Source organism: Cololabis saira, chromosome 23 (assembly GCF_033807715.1).
Source record: "Cololabis saira isolate AMF1-May2022 chromosome 23, fColSai1.1, whole genome shotgun sequence".
Taxonomy (NCBI): Eukaryota; Metazoa; Chordata; class Actinopteri; order Beloniformes; family Belonidae; genus Cololabis; species Cololabis saira.
This window is the reverse complement of record NC_084609.1, coordinates 19,519,494-19,544,462: the sequence shown is the minus strand read 5'-3', so window position 1 is coordinate 19,544,462 and position 24,969 is coordinate 19,519,494. Positions and strand designations below refer to the sequence as shown.

The 24,969-nt window shown below is 41.2% G+C and overlaps 2 protein-coding genes across 5 annotated transcripts in view; both read left to right on the top strand.

The window, feature by feature from the left end:
- The window catches only part of atxn7l1 (ataxin 7-like 1), a 48,943-nt gene extending 42,359 nt beyond the window's left edge, over positions 1–6,584 (top strand). For all 4 annotated transcript variants that reach the window (XM_061714434.1, XM_061714435.1, XM_061714436.1 and 1 more), the window contains one exon: positions 716–6,584. In XM_061714434.1, coding sequence (XP_061570418.1) covers positions 716–733 — 18 coding nt within the window. In that variant the 3' untranslated portion in view covers positions 734–6,584. The remainder of the gene's footprint in view (positions 1–715) is intronic.
- A 15,066-nt stretch (positions 6,585–21,650) lies between these two features.
- The window catches only part of znf800b (zinc finger protein 800b), a 28,704-nt gene continuing 25,385 nt past the window's right edge, over positions 21,651–24,969 (top strand). The window contains exon 1 of the mRNA XM_061714770.1: positions 21,651–21,942. The gene's annotated coding sequence lies outside the window, so the exon portion shown is untranslated. The remainder of the gene's footprint in view (positions 21,943–24,969) is intronic.

Below are 24,969 nucleotides of genomic sequence, written 5' to 3'. Positions count from 1 at the left end.
TTTTAAGTTAGAGTTTTGGCAGTGTTCAAAATAAAATTCTGAGACCTGCTGTATTGGAGCACATTTTCTTTTAGTTAAAACTGTAGCGGGAACAGATGTTTAGAGGAACCTATGTATGTACCGGGTTAGAGGGGGAACATATAGGAGAACGGACCACAAGAATATAGAGTGGATTGAAAATAAAAGTTAAGCACTGAGCTACATGTGTCTCCCGTCTGGGCCATTGCAGACTCATTGCCTGAGCACATACATATATAATATATATATCTAAGCCTGAGCATGGCATGTTAAAAAAACCAAACATATCCGCCGCCTCTTTCTTCTTCCTTTACGAGCTGACACAGTGTGGCGTCAGCTCGTTGTGCCGCATTAAACGTAGTCCGGGTGAAATACCTGCTTTGAGCTGCAAAATTAAACGATTCCTCGAGGCAGAGGAAATTCCTCGATCATTTTTTGTAATCGAATTACTCAAATTATTCAAGGAATCGTTTCAGCCCTAGTGCACTTTATTAATTGTTAAGATAGAACAGTATAATGTGGGCGTTGCATCATTTATCAGTAGACCAGTGTTGCACATAAAGAGTTTTGAAGGTTCAAAAAGTAAGCAAATGATTACTGCCAAGCATCTTCTTTTTTTTTTTCTTACGTCATAAAAGTATTGTCTTCCAGTCAACAAGTGAAACCCAGTCAGTAAGTTTGTGTTGTGTCATTGCAGGCCAAGTTTCACCACTGACAAGAACCTGATTCATGGACAGAATGTCGGGCAGCTGTGCAGGCCACCACCGTTTGTGACCTTTGACCTCACCACTCTTCCAGTGACAGCACCAATCAGACTGCCTCATCCCGCCGATGTCTGGGCCGTTTGTCCAGCGAGAGCTCCGCTCACCCACTGTGACATCGGGGCCTTGCCCACAGTTTGGCCGGCAGTTACTTCCGCTTCCTGTCTCTCATTGTGGATCCTTTTGTCGGAGAGCTGCTCTGCTTCACTATGGTCCCGGTCTTCACAGAATATAAAAAAAAAAACAAGAAAGAAAACTGTCCTCTGAAAGGGAATCTGTCTCTAATGTACCAGGCGTTGTTGATGACACCTCCAGTGTGGAATTCTGGGAGCCTATTTCCGGTCTACTGGAACATGGAGACATCTGTGATTATTTCCAAGCAATTGATGGTTAAAGGACCTACCGACACGACTACTGTAGGACTTGACCTGCGCCACCTCATTGCCCCCTCCGCTCTGCTCTCCGGCTCTCTCCTCTTTTGGCCTTTTTTCACTTGGTCAAAGAGGGTGAGAGATAACGGCGGGTTTGGCTGGGTTTTATCCAGCCGTCTCCCTGTTTCGGCCTCTTTCTTAATTTCTTTGTACACCAAACATCTTTGTCATTTCTCTCCATCTCACATCTGCCCCGTATTCCCCGTCCATCCCAGCATGCCTGTGTTCAAAGTGCACTTATGTCCCTCAGTTCCCCCCCGCTTCCTCCTTCACTGACTCCACACCTGTCGGTAGCAGTGCCACGCAAAAGACCCGCTCACACAAAGGAAGAAAAGAACATTTTGTTATCAATGATTCTGCGTCAATGCATTGTATTTCATTATAGGATGAAGTCTGACTTTATTAAGATTGTTTTGTGTTTTTCTCTGTTCCCGTTCGGATTGTGTGAGAAACACAAGCTCTTGGACTAGCATCCAAAATGGAATTATTACTTTGGTTTTTGGATTGCTTTTTGTTTTTTTTGTATGATAATTTATCATTCTTAAATAATGTTTATCTAACTGACCATTAAGGTTTGAGCTACAGAGACTTTTTCAGCAAAATAGTTTAAATAATTTCTATGGCATTTTGGAGAAATGTTGAAAGTATTATTATAGTTCTTGTGTACATATCTGTCATTATTTTTATATTTATTAATAATTGTCCCCTTTTACTAAATATGAAGTAAAAGAGGCGTATTATCCCTTCTACCTTGGTCTGTGTTTAAGAATGATGATGAGAATGGCCTGGTTTCTCAACACGTTCAGCAATTTGTTCAGTAGCAATTTAACGCCAGGTCGTAACGCGCACAGAGCCAAATAGGAACTTTTGGCAACAGCTGCAGTTTGTCATTTCCGTTCAGTTTCACTGCCCGCTAACGACAGTAATTAATTTGAGAACAACTTGCTAGTGTTCTGTTTGATATTTAAATACCGTCTGTGAATACGTATACTCTGTCAGGAAAAATCTAAATCGAAGTGAAGTTACTCCGATACCTTTTTCTTTTTTTTTTTCTTTTCTTTTTTTTTTCAGCAAAGTCAGGATGGCTTTGTCTGAATTCCAAAGTACACGTCACGTGTACGTAGTACATACTACTTTATGAGTGAAGCAGCTCTGGTAACTCGGTGGTTGAGTTGCTTTGTCAGGACCTTATCACGTTCAGACCTTCCCCCAGCCCTGTTCTCTGCAGAGATAATGGGCCGCAGGGTCACCAGTGTGTCTTCTAATCACTGTTAATGGGTACTTGACATCCAGTGTTGTCCATCCATTGTTTGCTAAATAACAAAGGTTGATTTCTTTTTTTTTTCTTTTTTTTTTTTGAGTGTGTGAAACTGTGCCCTCTATTTCCGTTTTCATACAAAGGGGCCCAGCTTTTCCTACTTGCCTGTGGATTCGCCCTTTTTCATGCTTCTTCCAGTGTTGAAAACTATGGCTATATTTTTAACTGCATTTATCTTCCAGGGCCAGTCGGTCTCCTCTCAGCGTGATTATGTGGGTTGTTGTGATAAGTCAGAACAGAAGTGGGTCAAAATGCATTCACTTACTTCACTGAGGTACATGTTCTCCTATGGTTGCCCAGTAGTTCCCTGTGCTGGAGTTGCAGCTTTGCCATGCCATTTCTTTGAGTCTTTAACCTCTTTTAGACATATTTGAGAAGCACACAAATGTGCTCACTGAGCAAATAATACTTTAAGTTTAAAGAGAAAATCCATGATTAAAGAACCACACGTTTGCACATAATACTGTGGTGAGCCGCTACAGAAATTTATATAGAAGCAGGTATATGCAAAATTGTATGACTTTTTGTCGATAAAAATTCATTTATTAGAAATGTTAACTTTATCAAATTTGAGTGTTATTAGCTAAAAGTGTGAGAATATATAGAAAAAAAGGAAGAAAAAAAACGTATCTAATCCCTTCCAACCCACATTTTGAGTTGGCAATTGTGCAAAAAGTAACTGAAAGCATTTTGATTTGCCGTTGGGCGGAGCATAGCTCTCACCTGTACAGGTGCTGCCGTAACAACTGTCTCTCAGCACCAACGAGGACCTATTTGTACATAATCAATTGTATTTGTGTTCCATTTTTCCAAGTACTCAAGTGCTTCCCATGATGACACTTTATTAACAAACGCGTGAGATCGTGTTAATGGATGAGTTTAGTAAAACCTGCTGGTTAGTCTTGGACTGTGGATAATTTATCTGGGTACTTGTCGGTGTACAGTTAACTGTCTAGGATTAAACGTTTGGGGCTTTTTTTCACACTTTTCTTTTGTTTTGTAGCGTATTGCCATCTGCAATTCCAATATGTAAAAGGAATACACCAACATTGTGGGAATTGGCTAATTTCCCGTCAACCTTAAAGTTGAATATGAGTGAAAATCCTCCACTCTCTTCACTCGTCAAGCGCTAACCATCAAACAGCAAGTTTGTGGCTCATGTGGGACAAAGTTTTGTTTCCGTTCCTCGACTGGCCACTAGAGACCGGCTGCAAAAGCGAGTCAGTCTCTATTGACTTCCATGTTAAAATGTCCTACTTTAGAGCAAAAAAAAAACATATTTAACGGCTTGTTCCAAAAACCATTTTGGTCTCAATCATTTGATTTCATACCCATGACAACTCTTGGGGGGTGATTTTTTTTTTTTTTTAGTACCACGCCAGGAGAGTTTATATTAAGCAATAAATTCCTTTCTAATATGATTGATTGGCATTCGGCTCAGCCAATCCCTGGCCATTATCACTTCCTCATCCGTAATCATCATGCTACCGGGCTTAGGTAAGCTACCAGCCATTCATATTGACCCACATGCTTAAATGCGATGGTAATATTTCGGCGGGTAACCGATAAGTCATGCAACCAAATGATTTGACCATTGATTTTTACAGTCTATGTTCCTCTACGAAGCTCCAGCTGAGCTTAGCGTAGTGACTGGAAGTGACTGCCACACCGAGCCTAAGTGACAAAATACACGTTCAAATAAATTCAAAGTGTTCCCGTTTACTTGTCGTGACTTGTGCATTTACCCTACGTGGAATTAAAAGGAAATTTAGAAATCTTATAAACTGATACATACAACAAACTACGGTATATTTTCATTTTGGTTAAGTGCCATGGTCGGGCACAGTGATTGTAGGCGGTACCCCCACAACCCTGTTGTTCCCTCCATCAACAACATGGACAACTACGTCTGACACAGTGAGGACTACAGGTGATGATGATTACTTCAGGTCAAGCCATTTAGAGCCATGTCTTTTTGAGCCGGATTACTCAGAGGAAAATCAACGGTTTTTGTTAGCTGAGAGCTAAACGGGACATACGTTTCATATGTCCTGTACGCTTCAGTTTTTATTTTCTTCTGTGTATCTATGCATCGGTTTCTTCCAATACTGCCAGATCTAAGTCCACTGTACAACCTGCGCAGAAAACATTGGTAGTTTCTCAGTCGAGTGAAATGTTTACGTTCAGCCACGTTGCCTGGGTGTGTTAGTCCATCAATGAGAAGTTCAGTTGAATTAATTTTCAGTTGGAATAAGATGTTTACATGTATTTTATACCTTTTTTGATTTCAGTAGCGCTAATGCAATAATTCATTTTCTGATATGGAAGTACTTGTGTGTACCCATGTGGTGGTACTTTGGCAAAATATAGTTCCTGATATGTATGTTTTCACAGTATTGGGTTATTTCTACACAAGATAAATGTACAACTCACATCATGTAATTATAAAGTTGTTTGGAAGTTTATTTTTAGGCTAAAAGTGTGGCAATTAACTTCCAGAGACTGTGCTAAGTAATGCTATGGGGCTTTTTCGTGGAGGAGTCATCGGATCCTCAGAGAAGATCGTGGCGCACACACACCCTCTTATCAAACTCTCAGCTTTATGGCAAATAAGCCAATTCCTAAAATGTTGACGTATCAAAGTCGACAAACAATGGTAAAAGATCAACAGATACACTAGTTTAATTCCAGGCTACCTAAAGGTGATAAGAGTGTTTGAGTGAGATGGCGCTCTGTCTTAAGGTTTAGGGTTGAAAAATGTGTTAAGATGCTATTCCGTACAACAAAAATGGAAACCAAGCTCAGTTCTGCTGTTAAATTTGGACCCTTCCTCCGATCATATTTTTAATACACTTTTTAATGTTCCCCAGTTTTTTAATTTATTTATATGACTATTTGAGATACTAAAAGTCTTTTATATTTGTGAAAGTGTTCCTGGGAACTCAAGTAAAACATATCCCTGGTCAGATGGCCCGTCAGCCAGAACACTATTGTCGTTATCCGATCCAAGCTGTGGCCGGTGTTGAATGTCTGGGCAAAATAAGAAAATAATACCTTGTGGGATTTTGGTGTTTTTTTTTTGTTTTTTTTTAATTATTATTATTATTATTACCGTATTCAGACTTGCTGCAGTTTGATTAGGTTGAATAAATTTCTCATCAAAATAATGTAATAACTGTTTTTAAAAAGATAAAAAAAAAGGTTTTATATCCCAAGCTTTTATTAAAGGATTGAAAGTGGATCTGTGTTATTTGTAAATCAAAGATGCAGCTTTTGAATTGTGAGGAAAGTCCCCACTGCTGATGAATGTTTTATTTTGTATACTATACTTGCCAGTATTGCAAGTATCTGTTGAATGTTTTCTGTTGAAGAAGCTCATGATCATGGATGTCTGATGTGATATTTTTGTATCGCTGAAGAAAAGCAAAAGCCTTTTCTTTGGATCTAAAGTGTCTCACATGGAAGCTTCCATTATATATATTTTGTAAACTATAGACGTTATGCTTAAATTTGACAAAAATGCATTTGTAAATGACCCTTTTACAGTGAAAATATAAACTGAAATGTGTCTTGTCTGCTTGCCGAGGAATATATGAGAATATGATGCCTTTGTGCTAATGATTGTATTTCCCAGCAGCCTTCCTCACCGATGCTGCTCCACCTCTTCTGTCCGGGATGAAATATCTCAACTTTTTGAGGAGCGTCTGTGGTGATTTCCTGTGTTTCTCCTTGTAGTGCCACCAGTAGCCAGTAGTTTTTATATTGACCCTGAAGTTTAGTTACAGATAAACACAATCCCCTCTGTATATCAACAGAAAATGGTTCCTCAGAACTTTTAAAAGACGATTTTGGGCCTTGACTCACCTGTAGAGGTAAGCAAATGAAACCAAAGGAAAGAATGAGAATTTGAGCTCCTCTATGCCTCGTGCCTCGAAAAAAAAAAAAGGAATGTGAAAGTAAAAAATAAATATTTGATAGTAGATGATTCAATGTTTTTGCTGCATCGTTGCAACCTCACTTTAAAAATTGTTGGCACATTATATAGCGACAATAGACTCGGGATGCCATGACTTGTAAGTTATTTCAACGCAAGAATGAATTGAGATAAATCCAAAGACAGTTTAGCAAAAATACCAACTTTAAATTGTGTTATTTTTGTTAAAATATTCTTAATACTTTTTTTTAAGTTAGCATCGGAGCAGGATTATTGGAGCCTTATGCCCTGTTTCCACTTGCCTCTCCGCACAAGTGATTAAATTTTTTCTCAGTGTGTTTAATAATTTAAACTCCAGAACAAATACGCTGAACTCCCATCCACGGCACGGATAACTATCAGGTTTTGATAAACGAAACTTTTGTTAGTTGTTTGACTCTTTAAAAAAATATAAGCTAGTAACTAGAGAATATGTCACTAATAAGTTTAGTAACTTTGGCATTGTTGGCACTATTGATCCAACGCACTGACAATGAAACTCACCGGAACCTATAGACTGTAAAAAACAATAGACAAATCAATAAGTCATGTGACTATTGGTTTCCAAAGAGCTGTTTTGAAGCAAATTTATCCTCATAGCCATGTTGCTCGAGAACTTAACAGGAGCATGCTCACTGTTATCTGGCAATATATTGCTGAAAAAAGCAAGAGCTTCTCTGAAAAAACATTGTCTAAATGGTAGCATATGTCACTACAGAGCCTGTATTGTTCATGATTGCAAATGCCTAGTCAGTTACTTGTGCCTAGAGCTCAACTGTACCAACATACCATCACGGATGCTGGCTTTAAAAATATGTGCAATTAACAACAATTAAGTCAGACTTTTCTACTCTTCTTCCTCCTCTCAGATGTGGCGTTGAAGATTTAACTGAAGAATTTCACATTTGGGTTCACAAGACATCACAACACTTTCATTCTGCCTCACTCCATCTTAAATTAATTTGAGCTCAGAGGCTGCGCTGGTAATTACAGATTCACATTTGCACCGTAAAGTTTTAACTTGGATAGAGACGTACAGTAGTAATGAGCTGGATTCTCTGAAGAAGTGATTCCGATCTCATGTAGTGATTTCTTGTACAGTCAAGCTTGTTTTAAATCCTCGGCTGTCTGAGGATCCCATAAAACATGACCGTTCAGTATTTGTTTGCAGCTTTGTCCTTTGCATCCCTCTGGAGTCTCTGCGTCTTAATGTTATTGTGTACTGAAGTGGGCGAAAACCCCATATTCTAAAACATGTTACTTCATGGAGTCAATTCTTGAAGATAACTGAGATTCTTGAACTATCTTACCACATATTTCTTGAACCCATTCCTTAAAATTGAGATAGTTAGTCTCAAAAGGATGCCCATTCCACCAAAATGTGCCGTTCAATCTCATGTATTGTAAAATGTAAGATTTTTTTTATTTCTGTCATGTATTCCTGGCTTTAAATTCAAATTTACTGGTTGTTGGAAGTTTTTTTTATTTATGGTTTGATATGACATTTAAATTTTTTGCAAATGATTGCATTCTGTTTGTAGCCTTAATAAGTACAGGGTCCAAACGCTTTTAAGCAGTTGGGATGTAAAAAATACCTTAAGATGTAAATGATGAATGGGAGAATTAAGCTGCACTTAAAGGAGCTTGAGGCTCCTTTTAAGAAAGGAGACTCTCTAGCGCCACCCTTCACCACGACGGCCGTTGGGGGTACTGCAGCCAACAGTGAAGCCGGCACGGGAGAACGGGGAGAACGTGCATGCAGCGTCATGTGACGTCACATTCGCAGCCCAGCGCGGGAAATTGCCGAAACCGAATTGCAGCACATTTTGCAGCACACAGCTTGTTCAAGGCAAAGGAGAGATACACTAGACTAGAGGGCTCATTCTTTTGGGTTTGGAACGCTTCATCTGACATTACAAGAAAACTTAAAATGTATACGGATTTTTTTTCATAAATCTTGCCACAATCCGGCCTCAAGCTCCTTTAACATTCAATTCAATTCAAATTTATTTATATAGCGTCTATTACAACAGGAGTTGTCTCTAGGTGCTTTCCAGAGACCCAGAACATGGCCGCCGCGCAATTATTACATAAACATAACATTGTAGGAGTTTGGGAACAAAAGAGCAGAAGAACGCTTTTTGTGGACGAAGGAAAAACTTGTGTTGTTTATTTCAGTCTCTCGTTTCCAAAGCCCGTAACCAACGGTAACAGAACACTAACTGAAAACTCATCGTCATCATTAATAACTGGTAGATTCTTGTGAATTCTAACCTACTGAAACTAAACAGTGTCCTGCTAGTGAGTGGCCACTACAACATAAACAATGAATCGTAAGACTCAAGTCATTACATTTATCTATTAATTTCACTACGGGATTGGTAACATTTCACTTAGAATAATAACTTAAAGGGGACCTATTATGAAAAACAAGTTTTTTCTTGTTTTAACATATATAAAGTGGTCTTCCCTTCACCCTGCCAACACAGAAAAGATGAAATCCCATGAAATTCTGCAGGGTCTGTAACCCCCGCCCGGCTGAATCTTCCAGTGTCATGTGACTTCTACGAGCCGTTCAGAATCTGCGCCTATCGTTACGTAACGATAGGCGCAGATTTCCATAGGTCGGCCTCCACTGCTGAAACCACGCCCACAACCAACTCCGCCGGCTGGAGCTTCAGCCATTGTTCAGAAGCGGTGGCTGTTTTCCACCGGTTTCCACAGCGAGGGGACAGTAACAATGAGGTTTTGCATCGACACTTACCCTCAAGGATCAGTGCCCACAGTACGGACGCGGCAACTGCACATGAGTCAGTGGTAAGTGACGTTTTTATGTTATTATTATTTGTCTACAAGTATGATCTTTGCATGGGCTAAGTATTTAGCTTAGCTCCAGAGCACCGGGGCTCCTCACCGGACCGGACCGGTGAGGAGCCCCGGTGGCTCCAGTGTTACCTAACGGAGTGTTAGGTAACACCAGAGCTCTATTAGTAATAATTTTTTCTTCTGTTTATGGTTTCAGATCTTCCAAGCAATGCACCTGAAGCTGTTCAACGACACCTTCAGAAGAAATGCACGGTCCTTCCTTGAGCCAGCAATAGTGCATAAATGTTATTTATATACAACTTATGTTCTTTTATTTTTTTAACGATAAAGTTGCCATTTTTGAAAATTCTGTGTTGTGATTTCTTTACAGTTAACAGGATTCATTTGTCTTGTAACATACGTGAAATGATAAGGAATCGGAGTAAATAACTGTGGTGTACCTGTTTAGAATTCAATTAAATCTTCCTGTGTGAATTAGTGTGAAGACGAGGTGAACCGGTCAGGTAACTAAAGGCTGAATTATGGTTCCGCGTCACACCAACGCAGAGCCTACGGCGTAGGGTACGCATCGATTTAACGCAGAACCGTAATTCAGGCTTAAGATCCGTTTACACCGTGTAACTGAATGTTAAACTCGCGGCCAGTTAGGACAGTCCAATACAAAAACAATAAAGCAATGGAATTTATTTTGTCGCCGAAGCTCCCTCGCATGGGACACGCTTTGTGTACGGAGCCGCTGCTCTTCTGCTCGGAGCGAGGTTTTGTTCCCTCCCCTGCTACACGTCATTCAGGCAGCCAATCAGCGCAGAGCCTCATTATCATAGCCTCCCCTCCCCTCAGAATCACTCACAGAAAATGGGGTTAGAAGCGGTAAAACTAGAGACATGGCCCACAGGCTGAATTTCTGTTTTATGTAGAAAAAACAAGCTTTAGATTGTTTTTAAGACATTCAAGGCCTATTTAAAATATACATTAAATGCCATAATAGGTCCCCTTTAAAGTATATGCTAGAGATTAGTCAGTGCACAGTACACACGCATACAGCAGTAGTGCAGTTGTATATGTACAACCTCATGTCACAAAAAGTTAGGATGCGAAAACTTCTACCACTTTACATCATTGCTAGAAAATAATGACGTGTTCCAGGTATTGTCAAGTTTTTCCTTCACCTTCACCATAGGCGTCCAACTCTTTAGGGTTGTCATTGTTGAATATTCATAACAATAATCTGATACTGGAAAGAAGTGTGGACTGCTGGCCGGACAAGCCGGTAGCTGGATCTTATTCTTCCCCGAGCACGCCTGTGTAATGTGATACCTTTGCTGAGGCCACTGATAACAACCCCCATGCCATCGTAGACCTTGGCTTTCCAACTTGTTGCTGATAACAGTCTGGATGAACCATGTTTTTATGTTTAGTCTGGAGCACGCAGCTTCTGTTTCTTCCAAAAAGACATTAAAGAAAGAGATCTAATACTGACTTGTTTTAAAACGAAAGAGATTCCAATTCCGGATGCCTCAGAGTCTAGAGATGTTGCTGCTGCTCCTCAACAAGGTTAACATCAACAAGTCTTTATTTTTTGCACTGTTAACTTTAAAACCAGATAAAGGTTTCCCAAAATAACTCCTTTGTTAGTTATATCAGCTACTGTTGAGTGTCTTTCACGGCTTTTGTCGCTGTGCAATCTGAGGGGTTAGATAACAGCTTAAACTAGTGTCCTTTACGCACTGAAATTCTTTTAGATGCTTTTTGAAAAAAGATTAACATTATGAAGTATAGAGGGAGAAATATCCAAATTCCTCCCAATATTCGCTTGAGGAACATTATTTTTAAACATTTAAATGCTTTTCTCACCACTTTTTTGTGTGTTACAGCTGAGATCATCCTCCCAACTTTGCTCCTCTAATACTCGTGTTTTAAGAATGATATCAGAAAATTATATTTCAAAAGACAAAACATAGAAAGTGTTTGGTTCATTCTGTCTGCAGAGAAATAATTATCCAAGTAAATGTAAGAATGAATAAGTTTTGGGTAAGACCTGACTAAAGATTGTCTTCAGGTTTGCCTTTTGTAAGTGCATCATGTCCCTGCTGTGGAGAACAGATATTATGTCCTCAGCTCTGCTTCAGATGTGACTGTAGCTCAAGAGGATGATAACACAGGACTGAACAAACAAGACGCAAAAGAAAAGCATCATGATCCAAAAAAAAAGAATCGCTGTCCACAAAGCATGCAAGCATTGTTTTTTCGTTCCTGTTAAAGATAGGGTGAGCAATTTTTGAAAAACATTGGGAAAGATTATGGTTGAAGCAAACGTAAACAAAACACAGAGAGCAAACTCCTCTTTCCCTCTCCCTGCTGTGCTCATTGAGAAAACACATCCCATCACAAAACCTTCCCCTATGAGCAATGTTCGTTATGGTTTGGGGGGGCAGGGTCACCCATTGTCTTTGTTTCCTCTGTATTAAGACACTTAGTTTAATTATTGTTATTATTTTATTATTAGGGCCCGAGCACTGACAGTGCATCTGTAGGAATTTTCTTTTATTTTTATTTTTTTTCTTCAGACGAAATGAGGGCCTTTTTGCCTCCCTAAACGTGCCCCAAAAGTCACCAAATTTTGCACGCAAGCCTGGCCTGGCGAAAAATTTGATATTTAATGTTTTGCATGAATGGGCGTGGCCTAATGGCTCAACAGCGCCCCCTAGAAAACTTTGTGCCTCAAGCCCCACAATACAGTTTGACGTACTGTACATGCACGAAAATCGGTACACACCTGTATCATGTCGCAACCTAAAGAAAAGTCTCTTGGCGCCATGGCCGAAACCGAACAGGCCGTTTTGAATTCATTGTGTAATTTTGGCGCAATTTATGCCATTTCTTCGGCCGTTAATGCGGCCCGAACCGTAACGTGCACCCAGGTGTGTTATTACAGAAAAATGTGCGTCTCGATCCTTCGACGATGGGCATTACTTTTCTCAGTCAAAAGCGTTACCGTGGCGACGATAGACGCGCCAAGCGCGCCCCCGCCTTCATCTGATTGGTCCATATTTGATAGTTCCTACTTTCTGCCATAACTTTTGAATGGTTTGACATAAAGAGTTGTGGTGGTGTCATCGGATTTGGTTTAGAGTCCTTAACCTTCATTGGTGTAAATTGAATGGTGGTGTGGAATGGATGGTGTAATTTCTGATATGCTTATGATCACGCCCGCCGATAAGGGGGGACAAACGGGTCTGTTGTCCCGGGCCCAGGGTAGGGGGGGGGGGGGGCCCAGAACTGAAAAAAAAAAAAAAAAAAATTCTCATTAAAGGAGCTATATGTAAGAGCAATAATAAAACGAATCATAAAATGACCCCGATATGTCAACAGACATTTAAAAATCATGTTCATTTCAAATACTTATGTCACTGACAACAGCACTCAAGCCAGGATATTCCAGTTTAAAAAGAGGAGTTGCAGCCCTCAACTGATGTTTATGTTGTCATTTTTTGTTTTGGCTGAAGCTCCACCCTCCACCTATCTCCCAATCACCAAGTCAGTATTGTTTCTGAAGCTCCACCCTCCACCTATCTCCCAATCACAAAGTCAGTATTGTTTCGGCATCCGGGTTGCCAGCTCGGCTCTAATTATCGCAGCCATGTCAGCCTACGTTCCTGCTGCATTCTGCAGCCTACCTGGCAACCTCTGGTCGGGGGGAGGAGGGGGAGGGTACACGCCGCTCAACAATATTTTGAAAGTGACTGCAGTACCAGTTTTGGCCATTTCTTACAGACGGCTCCTTTAAATTATGGAATCATTTTTCAAAATGCTTCAGAATATGCCTATTTGTGGAAAAAATATGTAGTATTTGAGTTACATAAAAGCTTGTTATTTGTTTTCTTCCTAATTGTCCTTGTGGTCAAGAACCCCCAACACAAAAATGGTTTGGCCACTGATCAAAATTTGATGTTATCATTTAATTCAACCATTAGAATGGTCAAAATGTCCGGTCAGCACCAGTCCGGTGCTCAAAAAAGAAGGGAAAAGAGAAGAAGAGAAGAAGAAAATAGAGGCCTCAGAGATTCTCTACACAAATATTTTAAAAAGGGGGTGACGGTGAAGCTGGACTTAATAAAGTCAGCGTAGAGCAAGGTAAGAAACAGCGCAGCCAACGTTTACCAACCTTGTAACTTAACCTAACTGGCTAGCTCTAATGTTAACGTCCATTAGCTTGTATACAAACCTGAAGAGCAGAAGGAGAGGAAGAAGGAGAAGGAGAGATCCGGGCGCAGGGGGGCCCATCTTAGATTATTTAGTCTGGGGCCCTGGCAAGACTGTCAGCTGGCCTGCTTATGATGATAAGTTGAGTTGTATGTGAACAGCAAAAGCACTTTTTATAGTATTATTGACCTAGGAATGGAGGGGAACCCGGGGGGGCGGTGGCCATGAGTGCGAGGACCCATTCATTGGCGCTTGCAGCTTTATTTATTATTATTACTGGAGATTTGTGAGATTGGCAGCTAGAGATTGATGGACAGTCACCGTATGTGACCAATCGTGTTCTGCGTTGGAAATCGCAAAGAACTGCTTAGCCTACCTTTAACTTGAAGATATGTTTGATGTTACGTTTCAAAATAAACCTCAGATTCAGGAGGAAGCAATGGACCACCTCTATATCCTTGCTAAGGTCCTGGAGGGGGTGAAGCAGCTTGCCGAACCAGTTCATGTGTTTTGTGGACATCCAAACTCCAACGGATGCTAAACAGGTAGCTACTGACAAAAGACATCCAAAATGATGGGTAGTGCTGTAGGAGTGTCAGTGAATTGCAGTTTTTCAGTAAAAACCTGTTGCATGATCGTTAATTCTGCAGCTGACTTAACTGGGGTGCAATGTTCAATGTTCAATGTTCAATGTTCATCATTATTTGGTGCTGTTATCATGCTTTCCCACTACTTCATTTCCCACGTTGTCAGGGACCTTAGTTCATCAAAGGGATTATTCTAAACTTAAATCTTCATAGCTGTATTTATGTGCTTGTTTTATGCCATGACAGTTTGCGGTTGGAAGTGAAAGATGTCAAAGGAAGCAGTGCAGCCTGTTGCTCGCAGTTTGTAGTTTAAGCGAGTTTAAAGGACTCATTTGGTCTTTCTCATGTTAATTCTTTTATTTGCCAAAGCAAAACGGCACGTGAGTCAGGAGGAGGTTTCAATTGGCAGGGGGAGGTGAGAACGTTTAAATTTCCCCAAGAAAGCCAAAGAGAGCTGACAACATTACAAGCTCAAGTTGGGGTGGATGAGAAATATGTGATTCCTCGCTCATTGCTCAGTTTTTCACGTGATCCACGTGTTTTGTGCGCGTTTATAACTCAGTTACATAGTTTATTCGTGAATGAGAGCTGCATGTCCGGACAAATTTAACTTTTAAATGTTAAATCAGCTTTGAAGCAGACGTGTGGAGGGTATATGGCTGTCGAACGCCATGCAACTTGGTGACTGTTTACTCCAGCGCGGATCTGCGGGCTGAAACATGGTGTTCCAGCCTTCATCGACGCACGGTCTACGGCGTAGCCTTGCGGCGTATAGGCTGCGTCGGTCTAACGCGGAACCATAAATCAGGCTGCAGAGCGACTGTGGCCTGAGCGCTAAACCAGACTGTGGTGAGCGAGGAGCCGCGCATCTCTGCTGCCATCTGTTTCTGCTCCGCGGACAAATCACTACATCCACTCAGATTTATTCCAGCCACTTCTTACCCTTTTTTATTTTTTTATTTTTTCCACATGAACGGGCAGAAATGACACAGAGCGAAATATGTCCCCAACAACATTGACACCTTGTGGTCGTCTGTTCCAGGCGCGACCCCGACACATCTCAGAGCCACAAATCAGACCCGAAGCTTTGAGAGAAATATGATGCAGAACAAACTCTCCCGCGATGGAGGAAGGGGTCCTCTAAATCCCACCTTTATTGATCTCATGTGATGAACAGTTACTACACAGGTGATCATTGGAATGATGACCAAGAGCCTTCCTGGAATATCCATCTAAGGTAAAAAAAAAAAAAGGGGGGTCCTCTAAATCCCACCTTTATTGATCTCATGTGATGAACAGTTACTACACAGGTGATCATTGGAATGATGACCAAGAGCCTTCCTGGAATATCCATCTAAGGTAAAAAAAAAAAAAAAAAAAAAAAGAATAAAATCTCATAAGACTTGGACTTTTTTTTAAAATTTTTAATAGACACAAATCTGGGTTCTATGGAAGCCCATTTCCGCCAGTAAAAGGAAAGAATTAAGAAATCTTAGCCTTAAAAATATCCCCACGGTAAGTCATAATTATGACATATAAAGTCACAATTATGAGACATAAAGTCGAATTTATGAGATAGAAAGTCATAATTATGAGATAGAAAGTCGAAATTATGAGATAGAAAGTTATAATTATGAGACATAAAGTCGAAATTATGAGATAGAAAGTCATAATTATGAGATAGAAAGTTGAAATTAAGAGATAGAAAGTCATAATTATGAGATAGAAAGTCGAAATTATGAGATAAAAAGTCATAATTACGTGATAAAAAGTCATAATTATGATATCGATCTCATAATTTCGCCTTTTTATCTCATAATTATGACTTATTGACTTATATGAATTATGACTTTGCGTGGGTTCTCTCCGGGTACTCCGGCTTCCTCCCACAGTCCAAAAACATGCATATTAGGTTAATTGGTGATTCTAAATTGCCCGTATGTGTGAGCGTGAGTGTGGTTGTGAGCATGGTTTGTGTTTTTATATGTGGCCCTGTGATGGACTGGTGACCTGTCCAGGGTGTAACCCCTGCCTCTCACCTGAAATGAGCTGGGATAGGCTCCAGCAGACCCCTGTTACCCTGCAAGGGATAAAGCGGGTATAGATAATGGATGGATGGATGAATTATGACTTATTGTTGGGATATTTTTATTTGTAAGTTTTCATCTTATTTTTTTTCTTTTACTGAAATACTGAAATGGGCTTCCATAGGACTCACCTACATCTTCACTGGTCTTATCAAAAAGAAATAAAAAAGAAAAAGGTCCCCCTTGTGGCCTGTGATATTAACACTACATTTAGATGATCAACATGAACTAATTATTTGTCATGCCCAGAAAGTGTCCACATATATCACTTAGGTGTGATAAATGCAGCCTGCATGTAACTGAGAAGATAAAAGCTCTCCGTTCTATTGGGCCGTGTCCATGAATGCCGAGGTGCCCCCTCCGTCTCCCCACCACTGCAAACAGCATTCTTATGATAATGGTATAATGCTGGTGCTTTAGTTAATTGTGTAAAGGCGATGGTGGTGGGCACCTTTTGTTGTAGGCTCTCATGAGTCTCAAGGAAAGAGCTGGCAGGGATTATCAGTCTGATGGAAGTTCTCAGATTCCTCCCAAACCCCGTACTTGAGTCGGCGCATTGTTTGTCTTTGTTTGATTTGGTTCTGATGAGAGTTTTAATGGGAAGATCTTTGCGTTATTTCACAAAGACATTGATCATATGATAGCTAATCAGGGGGGGTAATAGGATAAACTGAAAGGTTGTTCAATAATCCCACAGTCTTTTACAAGCGATATTGTTCACCAGCTTTCCAACAATGTGCCCAAATAAAAATGTCATCCTGTTCTTAGTAATGGAAGATAGCAATTTGTCTTAAGTGGGACACTTTTTATACTTTTTACCTAAATGGCTAACCTCGGGGTCCCAGTATAATGCAAACTTTTTCAGTGCTTGCATTTAGCTTTACAAGGCAGTTTATCAATACTGTTTACTCGTTAACAGAATATCCTGGAGTTAAAGCAACCCTAGGTGTATTATTAGATGGTAACCAGTGATAATGGCATGAAACAACAGAACATGTGATTGCAGTAAAACTATTAACATTTACCCTGAGTCCCTGTCTAATTGACATACGTCAGGATCGTTTACTACTCTAAAGCTTCAAAAATGTAATTCCACTTAAGTGGCAGTGTGGATAGGGTCTCTGCAGAAAAAAGGGAATCTTAACTTTGTATGTGAACAAAAAGTGTGTAAAAAGTACTGTTTGGAGGTGCCATAGCTCACCTGTTTGAACAGGTAACCCGTGTACAGAGACGACTGTCCCCATGCAGCCGGTCCAGGTTCAAGTCTGTTGACCTATGCCGTGTGTTAATTCCCGTTTCCTGTCTAGGAACGGTCACTAGAACCACAAAATCCTTTTTAATTACTTTTTGAACAGGCATTTCCCTCCACTTGCTACAATCTTGTCAAAAGCCTGTACATGGTGATGACTGATGTTGTGCAAACTCCTGTCAGTAGATGGAAAAGAAAAGTTCATGGCCTCTGCTTCCTTACAACTTGGTTTGTACTTATTTAAGACGAAACAGTGAAGTGTTAGAGGCAGAGGCTATGAACTCTCCTCCTTTTGCATATTAGCAGTACTTTACGCAACATCAGTTCTCAACTTAGACAGACTTGTGTGGTAGATGTGAGTGGATGGAGATGCCTGCGCAAACTGTCCTTTTTATGCATTTTCTGTACCCATAAAAAACTTAAAATTACCATAGTTTATCTGACCACATTGTCACCTAAGTGGAGTGATATTTTCTTATTCTTATAAGAGGCTCGAAATAGCAATATAGAAAAAGTTATTTGCCAATGTACATTTCCACTCCTTACCATCAAATAGACCTAGGCTTGTTATAGTTCTGGTGGGCTACTTCACAATAAATTATAGGGTTGTTCCATAAAAGTTGTGATGAATAAGTATAAACAGTTGAATATGGGCTATAGTTATGTATACCACCGCTAGAGCATGGGCCCAAACTTTTTCAGACAGTTGTAAATGATTGTAGGTGTGCTATAGAGCAATAATATAGATGTTTTACTGTAAACTTCTTAAACTCAGATGTATCATCAGTGTTGGAAAGGAATTTATAACATTTTACTCAAGGGTTGTGCATGAGTAACGTTTTGAGGTAAAACTTGTATTTCCATTTAAACTTCACTTCAGTTTTACTTTCAACTCCACTACATCTAAAACATTTTGAAAACATTTATATCAACTTGATATAAGTGTCTTTTAGAATATAACACTGTTAAATATTCAAAACGACGGCATTTACACCCATCTGGCCGATTTAAATCTTAAAAAGTGCCATGTGTAAAATGAATATATATATATACTATCATCTGTAAATAGAATCTCAGGTCTTCACAATTCAAATGCACCTTAACCTTTTTTATATTTTTTATATTATTTATATTTCTTATATTCTTATATTTCTTATTGTTTGCACTATTGTTCTTTTTTGTCTTGCACTGGAGAGGTGATGCTGCTTTCAATCTCACTGAACCCAGGTACATTGACAATAAATTCTATTCTGAATCAAATGTGGTTTAATTCCCATAAATGTTCAAATAATCCAGTAAATCCAAAATAAAACAGGAAGGAAAGAGATGAGCAGCATTGTGGATTGCATCCCAGCTGGAAGGTCCTGGTATGGACCTTTCTGTGTGGACATTCTGGGTCCAATCAAATCAAACTTTATCTATACTGCACTATTTGTACAATAAAAGGCAGCACAGAGTGCTTAATAGTTGTCCTTGCCTGGGTTTGCTCCAAGTATTGGCTGACTGACTTCCTCTCACAATCGTGCGTGTTTGGGTCACTGATGGTCTGAATTGTCCTCAGGAGTTGGTGTGAGCTTGCATGTTGTCCCTGTGCCACCCTGTAATGGACGTGTGACCGTCCAGAGTGCATCCTTGGCTTTCGCCTGGAGGCAGCAGGGTTAGGCTCCAGCAGACCCTTGTGACCTTAAACGGGATTGAAGCATGCTTAAAAAAATACAAGGATGGGATACAGAGCTCAAGAACTTATTTTTGTATTCAAACCTTTATTTTGTCCTCCGTCACTAATTATCCGGCTGCCCTTCAGACTGACGTGGTGCGTATATGAATGAAACTGTATAAGAAGTAGTTGAAAGTAGTGCAATAGTTTGGCCATAAAAAGTGGTGTAACCAGAAGCAATAATTCCTGTTTGCCTGTGAAAAAGGACCGACTGTTACAGATCTAATATTTAAAAGATAAATGTTATACATTTCTTTTGAAAAACTGAAAACAATTTTCTATGGTCTTAGTGAAATGTCTGACATGTTTTGGTCAAAATACCATGGAGACATAGTCCCTGACTAGTTGTCTTTCAGATGGTTTTTGAGGCCCATGTCAACCATTTAACACTCCTCCACCCTCCTCTTCTACTCTCAGGTTTTGAAGTCATATTCAGATGTACAGCAGATACAGCAAGATTTGAAATTGTGCTGCTTTAAAGACGGGAACGCTGGATAATCCATCTTTAACCTGAGTCTGTGATGTCACAGTGTCATGGAAACTTGACCTGCTCATTGAAAGATATACTTTTTATTGTGTTGTATCAGAGTCTTTAATGTGGTCGTCACCTCAAACACCTTAATACATGTAAAATAATGTTTCTTATTGCAGTCACTGCAATAAGTTTCATCATTTGCACACCCAGTACACCCAGTGTCATTCTTTGTGTTACTCTGAAAAAGCTGTGTTTGCCATTGCAAATCTTTTTTTTTTCTATGATTATTAAAGTGAGTATCACACCTGGACATCTCATACTGGGTCGTTAACTTGTAACGCCTGAGCCGGACGGCACACGTCAGCTGACTCACCACTTGTCAGTCAGCGGACTAACTATAGTTTAAAAACTATTATTGTAATTAAAACTCGTCTTAAATGTAGTAAAACTATTAAAGGCAACAGGTTCATGCTAACCTAGCAGCTACTGAAGATAATCTCTCAACCGTCATTTCATCACGGTTGAATAGTGGGGAACATTTCTCTCCACAGTCTGCCATTAAGAAAGTTTGGAAAGTTTATGAAAGGATACAATATGTTCAGCTAAACCTTTTTGACATCAATTATTTAGCTAACGCTACTTTAGCTGCCGCTAAATTCCCAAAACTAATCTGAATTTAAGCACAAAGTCTGGAAAGTGACTTTGTTTGGATTAAGTCCTTTATTTGGCTTTTGCTCATTTATTATTATCTTCTCATAAAAGAATATCAAACTTTAAATTATATTATTAGATTTGTAACTATAATATCACAGTGACAAGCTTTTAATCCGAGAGTGAACGTCTGATCCAGGACATAACAAGTTTTAGGACAATAACTTGGTAAAAGACCACCCCTTTTCTCCAAAATGTGTTTTTTCTCTCAGCATGGTTTTTGTATGTCTTTCTGTTTAGGTTTTGTATATTATAATTGATATTTATCATATTTTAAGTCATTATTGCAACTTTTTATAAAAGTCTGGCTTCTTGTGTACTTCTGTATCATCGTAGTTTTTTGTCCATTATATTGAATAAACTTTTTTTGGTCTATTTTGTATGTCTCTATGCTCATATCTCCCTCCATTGCTGCCATTTTTTGATCTTATTGCAGCAGTTTCCATCTTGTGCATCGTTCTTGTTTTTGTACAAACAGACGTTTGTGCTTTTTTGTCACCTCTGTGTGTGTTTTTGTAGTCGTTTTCATCTCTTTAGTTGCAGTTTTTCCCCTTTGCTTGACTCTGTTGGCTATTCTGTTAGTTATTTGGCATCTATTTTCTGCTCATTTTTTTATTTTTGTCTCTTTGTACTTGTTTTGAGCACATTTTCACCCTTAAAATTGAGCCCCAAGACGTGGGAACTGGCTATTTCTTGATGCCTACACCTGCTGGGTAGCCCTCTATACTAATCCTTCAATTCCCAGATAAATCAGTTTAATTTAGTAAAGTCCCACCATAGTTTGTTCATGGAAGAAGATATTTCAGAATCAGAATAAGTTTAATGCCAAGTTTATTAAACACACACAAGGAATTTGTTGTGGTGATTGGTGCAATACAAAGAGCAAATTTAGATCACAATTTCACCTCCACCACTCAGAAAGTGATTATTTAGCCACAAGTCATTTTCATATTGTAAATCCTCTAATGCAGAACATTAATCTTAAATTATGGTACAAAATATGTACTTGTTTTATTCATGTATATGATTATCTTGGCCACAAAGCTGCACGTCACTGCTTTGGCCCCCCAAAAACATGAATCTGGTGAAAGATTTTGTATTTTATTACACTGTCGACATAAAGTACTTTATCTTTGGGGTCCATCTACGTTAGGGTGTAACCTCCAATGCTCAACTTTGCGTCGTGGACTCTCGTGGAGAGCTGCGTGTTGTCAAAGGGTTGCGCGTTTTGGGTGATGCATCAGGGCGAGTGAGGTGGCTCTAATTCAAATCAGGACTATTTACCAGACTTTCTTTCCCCTTTTCTACAACTGAAGGAGCCCTAACCCTTCATTTACTTGGTGACATCGCCCCGAAGTGTCGGCATTTCCATGTGAAATCGGCCGTGGCCGGTGCACCTTTGCGCAGAGCCGGGTTTAGTGCTGAGTCTGTGGTGCACAAAGACAGCGGCTCGCAGAGGAACTTGTTCAGAGTGAACCGGAGACGCTGGGAGGCGAAACAAACAACCTTCCGAGTCCAAGCGGCGGCCCCCGCGCAGTTTGATCACTTCCACACCCGCATTTCGTCACCCATCCGAGAAATATAAGGTAAGGCTACGTTTTAAAGGCGTTTGCAGCGGCCGTGGAGCGCCCGCGGAGCGGGGCGAAAGCTCCTTCGCTCCGGCTTCCACTGAGCGTGGTTGTTTTTGCAGAAAATGGCGTCATCGCCCTCCTGCTTCTGCCTGGCCGCGGCGGGGAGAGGACTACTTTCAGAGGCTCGTAGCAGCCCTCTCCCGCGGCGTTCACTTCCTCGAAGATAAAAATCACCTGCGGCCACGTCTTTTATTCAACAATGAGCGGTCGGAAGGGGAGACGGCTCCGGTTTTGGCCCCGCAGAAGGACGCGCAAAGATGGAAGGGTCACCGGTCCTGTGCGCCAAGCTGCTTCTTGGAAAAGGTGGCACGGACGGAGCCGCAAAACGCAGCGTTTTACACCCACAATCACAGCATTTCCACCGGCCACAGGCCGATAAAACTGTTTTTAGTTAATCTACCATCGCGGTTGCGGTGGTATTTGTGGTGGCGTTTCGCCGTGTGTTTGCGTGCATTTAATTCGGGTTAGCTCGTCTTTACGCCGCACTCCCCTGCCATGCTGCAATCGTTACGAGCGGCCTCGTTCACGGCTCGAAAGGTGCATTTCATACTTGGCTTTTCCCTACTGATCAAACAATCCGACCCCTTTTGTGGCTGGAAATAGTGGCGTTTTCTCCCTTTCGTCCCCCCCTCTCTGTTTTTCCTGACAATATGAGCGTGTAAAAGGAGATTTTCAGGGGGGATATAATGGGGGGCGATGCAAATCGTGCCATGAGAGCGGCGACTCTGCCCTGCGCCCTGGCCGCCTCGCCTGTTTTCGCACTAGAAGAGGAAACCCTTTTTGGATGATCAAATAAAAAAAAAGAAGTCCCTTTTTGACGAATCACACAGTTTAGCCCCGGACTGACTGACTGGGGAAGTCCTGCGCTGCGCAGCGCGCCGGGCTCGCCGCTTTGCGCAGAGAGATGGCAGCTGCTGTAACCGCCGCCACCATTTCGCCGCGATGGGGTTTTTTCTCCTCCTCCTCCTGCTCCTGCGTGTGTGTGTTGGCCAAACCTTTTGTAAATAGTTGGGGGGACTCTTGGATAAAAAAAAAAGAGCACAATAGTGTTCGCGCGGGCCCTTTTTATGGCCTGTGAATGTGGGTCCCATGCAAGTCCCACTCCGGCTGTCCTGTCGTGCATGCGCCCTGGCTCTCATTTTGCACTGGCTCTTATTTTATTTTTTTAATTAAGTTTTTTCGAGTTATGCAACCGCATCTGCTCGCCCCCCCACCACCGGGATGGATTTATGTGGTTTTTACTCGTGTTTTTTGCGTAAAAGGACGCCGCTGGATCGGGCTGGATCCTTCGCGAACCAACCCCGGTGCCATTTGCGTCACGGCCCGCGGCCTCGCACGCCCAGGGGGGGCGATGGAGTCGCAAATGGAGCCCGAGCGTGGATCAGTGTGTGTGTGCGCGCTGTCGTGAGGCTGGCCCGGCTGAAAGGGGACCGGGGGGACTCGGACCTCCGGCGGAGGCGCGCCTCCGACTTGGGATTTCAGACCAACGCGGAAGATCGCGCACTTTTGCTCGGCGTGGTTTGGCTCCGCTCGGCCCGGCAGCGGTGCGTAAGTGGATGCGCGCACACACGGACACACAGGGCTGAAGGCGGCTCCGGGGCTCGGCGAGGCCGGCCGGATCCCTGCTGGTGCTCGGTGCATGTGTCCGCGGACCGGCTCATCAGGATGGATGTGTTTCCACTTGATCGCGGTGATGTGACCGTAAAGCCTTTATTACCAGCGCAGAGGCTGATGGGGCTGGAGCCGGACTCACTCTTTTGTTGCGTCCACAACGCGCCAAAGCGCGTTTCTGCTCCGAAGTTGAACGGAGTTTCTTTTGTTTTTCTTTCTTTTTCTTTTCTTTCTTTCTTTCTTTGGTTTCCAATCCAGGAAGGTGTGTGTTTGTTTGTTGCCGCTGCGCTTTTCTGTCCCTGCGCGTGGTTTCATCCATCAGACCACATCCGAGCCAGAAGCCGTGAGAAAAAGTGATTTGCGTTTCATTTCAAAGATTCTTGTTGCATTTGGAGTTGAAATGATAAAAATAATTTAACAAATAGAACAGTTATGTGGCTTTAAAGGACTGATAGGCTGAGAAAATCAAAGTAGTGTAGGAGTTTGGGAACAAAAGAGCAGAAGAACGCTTTTTGTGGACGAAGGAAAAACTTGTGTTGCTTATTTCCGTCTCTCCTTTCAACTGCCGGTAACCAACAGTAACAGAACACTAACTGAAAAGTCATCATCATCGTTAATAACGGCTAGATCCTTGTGGATTCTAACCCACTGAAACTACAGTGTCCTGCTAGTGAGTGGCCACTACAGTAGGTTATTATTTTTACATCTCATTTTGGCCGTTTCGTGTGTCAAGTAGTTAAAGTTGTGGTCAAAAACGGATCGGTATTTGTCTTTACTTCTAAATGTGCTCTTTAAGCAACCTTCGTGATATGTGCACGTTTTCTTCTGTGACATTTAAATGTTTCCAAATTACTGTCGGGCTTAAGTCTAAGCTGTCATTTCACTCTATTTGACTGTAAACTTGTTTTTTCTTGCATGATTTTAAAGTGCTTAAAGGCATCTGGTTTGTTTAGGTTTTGAACTTAAAGCTACAATATGTAAATAACAAGTTGGACACAATAGGAGTAATGAAATGGGAGTATGGTAAAGGCATGTGGGTTCACTTGAAACACAACAGCATCCATGGCTGCCTGACTCTTGTCAGGTATCACAGGTTTTATCAGCGTGGCTGCTGACGGCAACAGTTCAGTGATGTCACGCTGTGATTCAGTCCGTCTAATGATGTAGTGTCGTGTCCTGTCACTGAGTCAGCCTGTCAAACCGACGGGAAAGTGAAGTCGGTCAACAAACCCATTAGGCTGCCAGTCCCACAACTAAGTCGCAAAGGCAAACAGAAGCACGGCTGGTACAATAGCGACTTGAAAATCAGTGTCTGTCACTCAATCAGAAGCGATAGCGGAGGACTGTCGTTTACACGACAAGCCCGCCGCA